The sequence below is a fragment of the Fundulus heteroclitus genome, chromosome 24 (assembly GCF_011125445.2).
Source record: "Fundulus heteroclitus isolate FHET01 chromosome 24, MU-UCD_Fhet_4.1, whole genome shotgun sequence".
Classification (NCBI taxonomy): domain Eukaryota; kingdom Metazoa; phylum Chordata; class Actinopteri; order Cyprinodontiformes; family Fundulidae; genus Fundulus; species Fundulus heteroclitus.
The window spans coordinates 18,273,560-18,285,784 of NC_046384.1; the positions used below are offsets into that span (position 1 = coordinate 18,273,560).

At 40.9% G+C, this 12,225-nt stretch overlaps 1 protein-coding gene across 1 annotated transcript in view; it reads left to right on the top strand.

The window, feature by feature from the left end:
* mgat5 (alpha-1,6-mannosylglycoprotein 6-beta-N-acetylglucosaminyltransferase) overlaps window positions 1-12,225 on the top strand; it is a 63,091-nt gene that overhangs the window by 23,699 nt on the left and 27,167 nt on the right. Inside the window, exons 5-9 of the mRNA XM_012871751.3 lie at window positions 3,918-3,989; window positions 5,412-5,573; window positions 7,246-7,415; window positions 7,743-7,877; window positions 11,733-11,866. Of these exons, the coding sequence (XP_012727205.2) occupies window positions 3,918-3,989; window positions 5,412-5,573; window positions 7,246-7,415; window positions 7,743-7,877; window positions 11,733-11,866 (673 nt within the window). The remainder of the gene's footprint in view (window positions 1-3,917; window positions 3,990-5,411; window positions 5,574-7,245; window positions 7,416-7,742; window positions 7,878-11,732; window positions 11,867-12,225) is intronic.

Here is a 12,225-nt window from a genome sequence, read left to right on the forward strand (position 1 = left end):
GAACACATATCAGCTTTAAAACCCGTCAGTTTGCACGTTTTGGATAAGGAAGAAGAGTCAAAGTTAGCTATTTTCAGTATTAGTGAAGCGCTGAAAATAAAGTCAAGAGTAAGAAGCTGTTTAAATGGAAAGTTGTTTTTTTTTTGTTTTTTTGTTTTTTGTTTTTTTGAGAGATGTTTGTGGTTGATTCAGGATGCAAGAGAGCAAAGCTGCTTTTTTTTTTTCGTTTGTTGGCTTTTACCATCTTGCTGCTATTGAGCCTGCTGGGTTTAAAAATGGTCCGAGTTAAAGTAAAGGTTCATGTGGATGTTTTTAATGCTCTTCTGACTGATAAGAAAGTAGGTTAACGATGTGAAGCTTGGGGTCATTTAGCTTTGTTTTTGAATAGTTCAACATGGTGTGACGACATCTCTGCTCCTGCTATTAATGACTGCTCACAGCAGGACGGCTAGGAAAATATTTTCGATCTGAAAGCTGAAGAGAAACCAGAATCTCTTAAAATCGGCAGCAGCAGATCAAAGCTTTATAAAAACTGGAAATCGGACACAAAATTATTGATTCATCTCTATTTGAAACATAATAGACAGTGCTCATCTGTTTTACCTCTAAATCCTGATAAACGCCTATAAGGGGTTTTAGAGACCAAATGCTTTTAATTGTTTTAGCTGGAACTGTTTATTAGAGAAATGTTAAATTATGTACAACAAACTCCTGCAGCCCCCAGCTTAGAGGGGAAATCATTAACTTTTTAAGGGACTTATACATAAACCACCTGTTGAAACTATATAAGTTCCAATGTTTTTCTAGCTAATACCAGCCTTAGTTGGAAGTCACGCCGTGATCCTGCACTGCATGCAAACAGATCTCTGTGATGGGTGTGTTTCTATTGAATCCAGTGTATTTACACTATATTTTAAAAAGCAAGAGGTCAAGAGTGTCATGTTCTCACATCTCCAAAGAAGTCCTTGCAGAGAACACAGGAAACCAGGTCTTGAATACCATGAGAGATCACATAGGAGTGAAGCTGAAAAAGAAAAGCCGCAGGGCGAGGTAAAGGAGGGAACATTTTTTTATGAAAGCAAATGAATGTTCTGTAGAGAAGATGACAAAGGAGATGATTCAGAGAGAGGGGAGGCAATCTTTGAAGGGATGAGTTTTTAGCCCAGAAGGGAGCATGGAATGACTCCTCTGTCCTGCTGCAGTCGCCACATCTCCTCGGCACGTCGGGACGCGATGGAGTCATTCATTATTGACAAGCCTTAAAATATAGAGGCTCGTCTTCCTTCAGGAGATACTTTTAGACTTCCCGTTTTGCAGGTGGTGAAATTAAATCTGATTTTTATTTGAAGTCTTTAAACTGAGGGAAACTTCTTGATCAGATCCTCTCAAAACCTTTTAAATGCCTTGCTACTACTGATCTTTAACTCATTTCATATCCTCTGAGTTCAGGCCTTGCACAAATATGCTAATTTCAGATCTGCTTCACTGCTTTTTATCTCCTCAGCTCCAATAAACCAATTCTGCTTTTCGTTATCATCAAATCCTCTGATGGATTTTGATGCTTCAAAATGCCTTTTTTTCTTTCCTTGTGAAGTTTTATCAGTTGATCAAACATCTGCCAACTCAAGCGAGAGTCACTTTTTCAGCTTGAAGTCTTCTTTTTTTTATATCCATGAATAATGGCAGAAGGCAGAATCATTTTAAGAAAAGTACGTTTTCAGTCGTGGCTTCAGTTGTGGAAATGGTGAGTTATGAATATTGTATATAAGCTAAAAGCCTTTCAGGCGGCAAAGAAGAAGAGCCAACATGCGGTGGATGAAAATAGAAAGGTGATGGATATCGGTAAAAGCAGTCAGTCCTTTCAAAAACAGGAAACAGAAATGTTTATGATTAAGCACAGGAAGAACTCAAACGGATCCTCTGCTCGCTCTCCTCTTTTCTCTTTTCTTTTTTTTTTTTCCCCCCAGCTAATCGAAACCTGTTTTCATTCAGGGTCACGTGATCGGACAGTTGCCATGGCGACACGCATATATTTCCCACCCAGGAACGTCTGCGCTCCGTCTCTCCACGCGTCTTAGCTCATCCGTTAACGCGTACACTTAAAGCGCATGTGTTAGCGTGCATAATTCACGCCAGGACCGCCGTGTTAACCTCGCACCGGGGCGACTTATCGTGACGGATGTCAGCGCTGGAGTGTCGGGGCTTAATCAGCATGCGTGTGCTGTGGTTGATGTTGGAGGGCAAACAAACACTGCTTAAAAAAAAATGCTTGGTTTCCCACTCATTATTCTGAGAGATTCAAATGTCAGTTTTTGTTTATCAAAGGGAAAACCACACTGAAGCAGATGTAGAAGCTGAGCTGGGGGTGGGGGGGATTTCTGTCCTGATCTGTGTTAGATTTAATCGCAGGTCCTGAAAAGTATCAGATAAATAAACTGTCCTTTGTGGAGGCGTCTTACTTTCTTGTCTTGGGAATACTCTGGAGTCAAAATCACTTTACATCAAAGAACGCATTTCCAGCTTGTACCCTGATCGTTAATAGACGAGCGCTTTAACTTTCCTGTTTTGCTAAAGTGCTCCTGTTTTGACATATTTAAACCACAAACTGTTTTTTATTGGTATTTTATGTAAACGTGGTGAATAGCAGAAGTGAAAGTTCTGTTGTTGTTTTTTTTTAAACAAATGTCCTAAAGGTGCATTTGAATGCAGTCTCTGTTCTTTATTGTCCACAAACTTCTGAAGTCAGTATTAATAAATGGTCAATCTTTGTGTAATTAATCTGAGTTGTTCTACGAAGGCCTCAGGGGGTGGATGGAAAGGACTAGAGAAGAAATGGCATCATGAAGCCCAACGGACACGGCGGGGATAAAGTTCTGGAGTTTTAAAACAGGGTCGGGTTATAAAACAATATCCTACACTGCAAAAACGGATCTAAAAATTCAATAAAATGTTCTTAAAGTTAGTGTTTTAATCCTTGATTTGAGCAGGTAAATAAGATTATCTGCCAACGGAATGAGTATTTTGAGAATAAAGCCACCTTGAAAGACGGCCAATAGAAGTCATCTTGTCAGACACATGAAAGAAGGTGAAATGAAATGAAAATGAAATGAAGGTGCGCTGGTCAGATGACCGCGTGCATAAAGCTATTACTCCACGTCACCCTGAACGCACCGTCCTTGCTTTTCCTCATCAGGGACAGGGATGCTGGGCTGAATAGAAGAGTTTCAGAGCTAAATACAGGAAGCAAATCTGTTGGAGGCGGCAAAAGCAGCTCACTAAACATAGAGCCAAAGCTACAATGAGATGGATTAGACTGAAGAATATTTATTTTAGAATGACCTGGTGAAGGTTCAGACTTAAATTGAATTGAGAGTTTTCTGGCAGGACTCACAAATTGCTGTTTACAGAAGCGCTCCGTGAAATCTGACTGAACTCGAGCTACTTTGCAAAGAATATTGAGCGGGATTTTCTGCGACCAGATGTGCCCGTCCAGCTGTAACCACAGTGAAAAAACTGAAAACCACGCATTGTTTCCTTTCACTTCACACGCAAAGTTTGTGGTTTTTAACGTAGCAAATATGTGAAAGTGCAAGAGGTATGGAGAATTCTGCAAGGTTCTGTGCTTGTGTACATAAAGGCGGCGCTCTACGATGATTACAGGAAGGCTGCAGAAATCCATTTAATGCTTGTCACGCAGATGTTTAAAAAAAAAAAATGCTCATTGCTTTTCTTGGGAGCAAATGCAGAGACATTCTGATGTTGTGAAAACTCGTACAGCTGTGCTTCACTGTTCACTGTTCCACATTCAGAGGCAGAAAAAAAAAAAACAACCCAGCAGCAGCCGGCCTCGTTTTAATATCTGAAGTTGAGTTAAGACGCGCAGGTAACTGAGGAGCTGTCTGCTGCTTCGTCTGTAGGTGGAGAACTGGTGCCCTCGTCTTCCCTGGAGGCTGAAGATCCTGAATGAGGAAATTGACCGGACTGGGCAGGTGAGTAATATGACTATCACCACCAAAGCTGCCTTTTTAAAACCCGTCCAAGAACGCCCACAGCACAAGATGTTGTTTGTACAAAAACAGGTCTGGTCGCCTCATGCCGCATGCACCCGCTTTTATAAAAGGGTTTTGATACAACTTAAAATGTTTCCTTATTTTGAGCATTATAAGTGTGTGCCGTAATATTTATAAGAGCGCAGCAGTAACCAGCGTGCTCTTATCGAGGCTCGCAGGCTTGTGCCCGGTCCACAGTTTCAGCACTTAACAAAAACACTCCCCCTCTCCCTCTGCTGTGAATGAATCGATATTAAGCACTCTTCATCTCCCTCGCTGGATGCCTCTACAGCAGCGAGCCCTCAGCGGCAGCGAGGCGGGCTTTGGAGATTTTAATTCAGGGCTGGATTTTAATTGGTTCAGTCTGTTAAAGTGATTTCCTGTCGTGATGAGGGATGCTAATGCCCTGCAACGGCCTTGTTTCAGCCACCTTAGCAGCTGGTAATGGCTGTGTGGTTTCTCCTCTCCTCCCTCCGTCTTCCTCTCATTGGCCCTGTCCGATTCGCTTATCCTCTCTTCTGGGCTCTTCACTGTTGGGTTCGCAGTATTTCATAAATTCTGTTACTACGGCTTGGCGGTAGAGCCTCAGTTTCATTTCTACTTTCTGCACAAGTTCCAGTCAGAAATGTTACAACACAGGAACAGATTGACATGTTGAAACTCTTATTTTTCTATAATATTACGCATGTAGATAAATCTCTCTTGGCTTTTTTTGTTTTTTTTTGTTCTGATTGTCACTGCATAAAACGCTCTGATGGATTCAGTATTTACTATACAAAGAAATCTCTTGAAAACTTGAATGCTTCATGTCTGTCACCATTAATAAGCTACAGGGCGGTTTAAACTCAGCACACATTTAGAGTTAAGAGATTTCATAAACTATCCTTACTGGTCCTGACAGGCTGGGATCATTTAGCTTCAGCATTTTGACTTGAATTATGCAAGTAAATATAGACGATGATGTATGAAACTCATAAAAGTCTGCTATAGATGGTCATTAAAACGTTTTTCAGATGTTGTCCTGCTGCAACCAAAAACTTATAAACGATTTAATTGGAATGTATTTAAAATCATTTCAGAGAAAAGATGGTCAAAACTATGCATCTTTTTTTTAAATCCATTTCTGAATTGTGTGTCACTTTGTGGCATTCTATCACATTAAATCCTCCAAAACGACACTTTAACATGGCAAATGTGGAATAGTTGACATAATATGAAAACGTTCCCTCTATAGAGATCCTCCAATCAGACTGCATCCCTGTTCCTGCTTCTCAGGACTTCTTCTCTGCATGAATATAGATTTGTTCTAATGAAGCGTAAGGTCAGCTTGATTTGTGGGTCTCTGTTGCTGCGTGTGTGCAGGCGGAGGTCCGGACCAGTTTCGGGGGGCTTTACCGCTCCATGTCCCAACGGGAGGAGTTTCGCTGGATGATGATGAGAATCAAGCGGATGGCCGAGCCGTGGCTGAGCGCCATCCGCTCGCTGGCTGCTAAGCAGAACCTGACCAAGCGGCGGAAGAAGAAGGTAAACTCGATGCACGGTCACTAAAAATAAAAGTGAAACGACTCCCAGGATAATTTTTGTTTAATTATTTATTTATTGCCTGTCAATTTTTAAAGCTGTTTTCAATGGTAGACTTTGGCAACAGTTACAGCCCCCTCCCAAATGGTGTCGGGTCTGCAGACGACTCTGACAGACAGCCAAGCCCTTGTTTCCACTTGCAGACTGACCTTTAGGCGCTGGAGGAAGAAGCAGCCGTGGCAGCAGACTGACACGGATATTCCTTTGTGTCCCGAGGTTCTGGCTGCTCTCAGCACTGCATTATGTACTCCACACTTTCCTCAGGCCTTGTGATAAATTTGCATCATAAATCAATGATACAGTGGTGCTGAGGCAAAGCAGCATCCATTTCAGTCATAGGGACTTATAGAGGAAACATAAAGACTCCTGTTTCCATCCTCCTCTCTAGTTTCAGACCGCACTCAACTCTCCTCACCTTTGTCGTCTCTCAGTAGAATCAACTAAGCCCCTCTCTCTGGATACTTTTTAAGCCAGTTCTTTATTTGAGCCGCTAATCTCTTTTGGATATTAATCTGCATATATTAATCCCTGATCAGTGTGCTTGGGGACAGAGCCTGGCTGTCAGCCATGAAACTGAACATTGGTCACTTCAGATGAGGCATGGACCGAGACGGGGTCAGCGTTGAGTTAAAATAAAAAGATAAAGCCAAAAATGTATAGTAGGATGTAATGGTTTTTATATAAAAGGGAGAAAAGGACGATTCCTACTGCCGTTAAAATAATCTGATTATTGAAGTTATTTTACAGCAGTTTATTGATTTATTATTTTGGTTTTGATACAATGTAAAACAAACATCCACCAAAGAAGTTTGCTCTAATTTCTCTTTATGTGCAGAATAAAATTTCTGTTGTCTGTTTAGCTGTCTGAATAACACCAAGTAGGTAATTAGTCTGGCTGCTTAACGATCACACTGTTCATAGCTGCCAACGGCTGTTTTTAAAGCGGTTATCTTTTGATGGCTGAGCAGAAAAAAACCACCACTGTCAGGGTTTTTCACAACCAGAAATATTTATTTTATTCTTGTAGTAAAGGGGAAAAATGTAGGAATCCTTATTAACTCGCCTAACCTGTGGTGAGCAGCAACAGATCGGGGAGGGGCAGCTCTACAGTACTATATGCAGTTCTTATACCCTCAATAACAGCTCAAGGATTAATATTAAGTCAGCTAAACGGGGATAATGAAACTAGAAACAAGTATCCATTGGCAAACTTTCAAATGGATATAAAGTGCTTAAAATTAATACTTTAAATAAACAAAATAATTAGTAAGAAAAGGTTTTTTATAAAGCTAAAAAATAACATAAGTGATTGAAAGCAAGGCTGATGAGTAAAGCCAGTACAGTTTTTCAAATATGTTATATATTTTCATAAATAATGCTTTTAAAGTGATGATTTTTTTTTGCTTTTTAATCTTCCTTAAGAGGAACTGAAGACCCCTTATGATATATTATATAAGATCAAGTGTTTTTCAAATCGACTGTTTTTGGTTTAGCATGATGCCGCTTGATACTTCAGGCCACGTCTGGTTTTCCTTTGTTCTGTTTGGTTCCCTGTAGTCCACATGCAAATCCTCAGTATCAGGTGTTTAAATGTGCTGCTTTCCCTTTCTGCCAGATCCTGGTTCACCTGGGCCTGCTCACCAAGGAGTCGGGCTTCAAGATAGCAGAGAACGCCTTCAGCGGCGGTCCGCTGGGGGAGTTGGTCCAGTGGAGCGACCTGATAACCACGCTGTACCTCCTGGGCCATGATGTTCGCATCTCAGCGTCGCTGGCTGAGCTCAAAGAGTCAGTAGTCGACACATTTAGGGCTTTAGTTTGAACTTAATGTGGTCTGATGCAGTGCTGTAATGTACACTATACAGCTTAGGCAGTGTTTATTTCTTCTAAAGGACAGATGTTTTCTTAAAGATTCCCTTTTAATCTAACCGTAAAATTCAAACCCATTGTTTTACTCATGGTTAACTTACCTTCAGGTTTTTTTTTCTCTAGATCTTAGTTTGCATGAATTGCCATCCTGGTTTTAATGAGTCTGGATTTAAAGCTTTTACTGGAAACTTAGTCAAATGAAACCAGAAGCTGCATCCTTTGTTCACTGCGAGCTTTACTCCACAGGATCATGCGTAAGGTGATGGGGAACAAATCTAGCTGCCCCACCCAGGGTGACAAGATTGTGGAGCTCATATATATCGACATTGTGGGCCTCACCCAGTTTAAGAAGACCTTAGGGCCTTCCTGGGTCCACTACCAGTAAGTCCTTTATACTTATTGCCTTTGACCTTCCTCCTTTCAGTAAATAGAGAAGTAAAGCCTGGTTCCTTGCTAAAGTATTCACACTCTTCAAACTTTTTTTAAATTTGATCTTTTATATAATTTGATACAAATTTCTGGCTGCATTCCAGTCTGTTTTTTTTTCTTCCTAGGAACCTTTTCATCTACCTTTTCAAGGTAGATGAAAAGCCCGTAGTATTAGGGGCTTGTCCACCGGTTGGTGATTCAAAACTGGGCTGCTTAAGTATATTAAGTAAAGACGCTAGGAAACATCTTCCTCCTGCAGGAGTGCTGCTGAGATCTGGGAACACAGATCAGTGGAGTCCCCAGTGTTATTAAAAAGGAGCGACATTAATCTCACTCTGCTTGGTACTGGTTACGCTTTAAAAGCCACGCGCTGCCCCTCAAACTGTGTGAAGGTGTGTTGGTGAAATGGCTTTTTAATGTACTGCCGACCTCCGACTGCAGGAAAAAGGAAAGCTGCATCATGAATGGTAATCGGCGATCTAAAGAAATAATTTATGCCTGTTTAGTTGTGGTTATTGTGAAGCCCGATGACTGAAACAAAATGCTGGGGATGCTCTGCTTCTTCCTACGTATGCTCTTAACACGTAATAGATGTGCTGTCAATAGACGATCCCACCTGAGCTGTGGATCTCTGCAGCTCCTCCAGAGTTACCATGGGAATAGTGGCTGCTCCCCTGATTATTGCTGTTCTTGCCCTGCCTGTTGGTTTGTGAGGACAGTCATGCTTTAGCACGTTTGCAGAATATTTAGCAAAATAGTTGCCATTAGTTTAGATTTTGAGTATTAGATTTAAAGGGCTTAAATATAAATACATGTTTTTCAGCTTTTTTGTAACTTTTTTCCTTTCACTTTACAACTGTTCCCAACCATGTTGTGGTATTTCACAAACTCCAAATAAAGCACAAGTACTTTTGACATGTTACATTACAAAAAGCTTCCTGCAGTGTATATACCTTTGCAATGCATTCTGGGTCTTTAACTATGTGCTTGGTCTGTGGTTTCACCAAGGCAATCATGTAGGTAGTTTTTGCTGGGAGGAAGTTTGTCTGATACTTGTTGGGGGAACAAAGGGGCTATTTTAGCTCGCACATTCCCCCAATGTCCCAAAAGGCCCAAAGTCTACCTTTGTTTATGATATTGTAACTGTACGGGTCTATTCTCTCCCAAAACGCTCCGTTGAGAACTGTAGATTAGGTTGTCTTTGTTTGCTCTGAAAAGGCTCCTGTCAGCTCCTCATGAGAGGAAAAGATGAGGAAGAATAAGTCTGGGGGCACTAATGGCCCGTTGGTTCCTCTTTGCTTGTCACCAGCCTTTGTTTCCCTGCAAAGTAACACCTTCACCTCCATCTGGAAGCTCCACAGGAAATTGATTTTTACCTCTAGCTTAATGGGAGGTCCAATTAGTTTATTTTTTTTTCTGCTTTATGTTTCCCGTTGTTGATACACGTTTATATCTGAGCACTTAATGCCACATTAAGCTTTTATGTGCTTATATGGAAGAAGGGAGAAGCTATTGGTGATATTCTGTTATCACAAAGTGAAAACTAGCTTTCCCTCTGTTGCTGTTCTACTATAGCGTCCTCAGTTATAGATGAGTTACATTTCCTATAAGTCCTTATAAGAATCACAGCTCGCTTTAGCTGGCAGTGATAAATTACAAAGGAGCCTTATTACTGAGGAAAAGGGAGCGTTTTACTTAGAGGATCCCATATTTGTCCCGGACAATCGATTCGTCCTTCTGTTCTGTTCTGCGTCCATCTATCCATTCATCCATCCTTCCTTCCTTCATTCCACTTGATTCTATCCTCAAGTCGTTTTTTTTTTTGTCCAAAGAGCAAACAAAAGCCATTAGTTTTCATTCATCAGATTTTTATCTCTGTCATTTCTTTGGAAATTGAAACCCTCTATTGCATCAACAAGGCTGCAGGAAATGTGATTTTGCTCATTTGGCAAAAACGAATCAGAATCAAATCCTGCTTATAGCTGCAGAACATATCCAACGTCGGCTCTGTAAACTGGCTAAACGTGCATGTTTCCACCTGATGCATATCGGATGGAGAAACCTGAAACAGGATGTCAAATATTTACTATTGCTGGTACAGTTTAAGGATGAATCAAAGAAGCTTGTGGTGCGTTTCCTATAGAAGTAAATGCAACATCCGTGTCGGCTGACGTCCCTTGTCCCTTGCTGTAATGCCTGTGTTAGGAAACTGCATTGTTCCCCTACTTCCCCTTTTCAGAAACGGCCAAATACTTTGCTCATGAGGCTACGGGATTCAAAAATAACCGAGTATTAAGATTTGATTAGCTGACTTGTTTTTGTAGACAAACCATGAAGACTGAAACCCAAACTCTGAGAAAAGAGAGGAGTTCCCATGGGGTCATGTTTCCATGACTTGGTCAGACGTTGTGAACACATGGAAGTCTTTTGCGTTCGATAATTTTTCCTGAACACAATTCGTTAGGGATCACTTAAGCTGGATTATATCATAGTGTTTTTGAAAACAGCCCCTTTCAGGCTCAGATTGGTTAATGTACTCTGTTGGTTTCAAACACCTGGTTGGTATTTCCCCAACTGGGGAATGTGGGCACAGCGGCGGCTGCGCGGCGTGTAGCGCGGCGTGTAGCGGCTCATCCCCATCTGTTCAGGTCTACCTACCAGGGACAGATGAGGGCCGTTTTCCTCTGGAGGGACTGCAGAGGGCCTGTGGGCATGCTGTCTGTGTTCTGCTTTAGGCACAAACTTTCCTCCTGGTCAATCTGTTTCTCCCTCTCTCAGGGCCTTCCCACAGTTCACACAGTGTGGCATCAGAGTAGTGGGACTGAAAACAACATAGTTTTTCCCATATGTAATGCTACTAACTTGGATGTTGAAGTTTTTTTTTTCTCTACATAAAATTTAACACATATTTTTTGCATACATGCGTTGATGCTTCCCAACACAACTCGGAGCAGACAAAATCCAATCAAATGATCATGCAGAAAGCAGGGGGGGAATAACAATGAGTGAGTTTTTAAAATGCAGATGATGGTTAAAGGTCAGCAGGCGGTTTAAGATTCCCTCCCCTGGTTACGGTCTAATTCATTGTGTGCTGTGACCTTTGAGTTTGCCATGATGCTCTCTCATCACCAGCCCGCAGCATCTCACTCTGACAGTAAAGGCTTATAGTGGTTGCATGACTCTGTCTTTTTTGCTATATTAAATGGGCTGTCTATTTCCTTTATATTCTTCAATGCTAATTTTAAAAAGTGTTTAAATCTTTGCGGTTGTAGTGGCTGTTTGGTTCTCTTTTTTTTGGGTCATGTCATAACAGTTGCTTTTTTTTCTCACATAAATTCAAAACTTTATCTAAAAATCGTAGTGGGAGTTTCATATACATGAATCATATATATGAATGTTACATGTTTTTTGTAATGGCTTATTTGGACTTTTATCACAATGTCAAATATTTAAAAAGAAAAGGAATTTGATGACGAGGTTGAATTTGTGTGAACTTAAGTTGTCCTTCTTAGCTTGTCAGGGAGTTCCTTGAACTTTCCTATTTGCACAAATCATTTTTTATAACGGCTGCAGACATTGATGATCACCATCCAGCAGCTATATCAGGCCTCGTCCTTGTAAAATACAGGCTCTTTAGAAACATGAACACCACTTGTTGAAAGGTGAATATATGTATATATTTCAGCCTTGCAAACTGAATGCATCCGTTTAACAAGTAGCTGTGAATTGTTCTGATTGGTGCCAAATTGAAAGCCTGCTTGCACCGTACAGATTTAATTTATCTCTGCTGTTTGCTGTTTACTCCAGGTGCATGCTGCGCGTGCTGGATTCCTTTGGTACGGAGCCAGAGTTTAACCACGCCCACTACGCCCAGTCCAAGGGTCACAAGACGCCGTGGGGGAAGTGGAACCTCAACCCACAGCAGTTCAACACCATGTTCCGTAAGTCCGGATAGTTTATTCTGAGCCATATAAAAAGAAGAAAAGAAAAACAAATGCATGTTGTACCCCGCACTGGATACAAATAAATATATACCATAGTTTTTGGACTATAAGTTGCACTTTTCATAGTTTGGCTGATCCTGAGACTTATAGTCTTATGTTTGCTTTTTTGCCCTTTGTGATGCATTTTTTAACTGATATGATTTATTTTCCAGAGCAACTTATTGTCCGAAAAATGTGCTTGTCACTTTAAATAATTTGGCAAAGCCAGTGTTTGTATTTTAGATTGGCTAAATGTTCAATCCAACTATCATCCATCCCTCTAATTGTCCATCCATACGTACGCAGTTATTTATAGA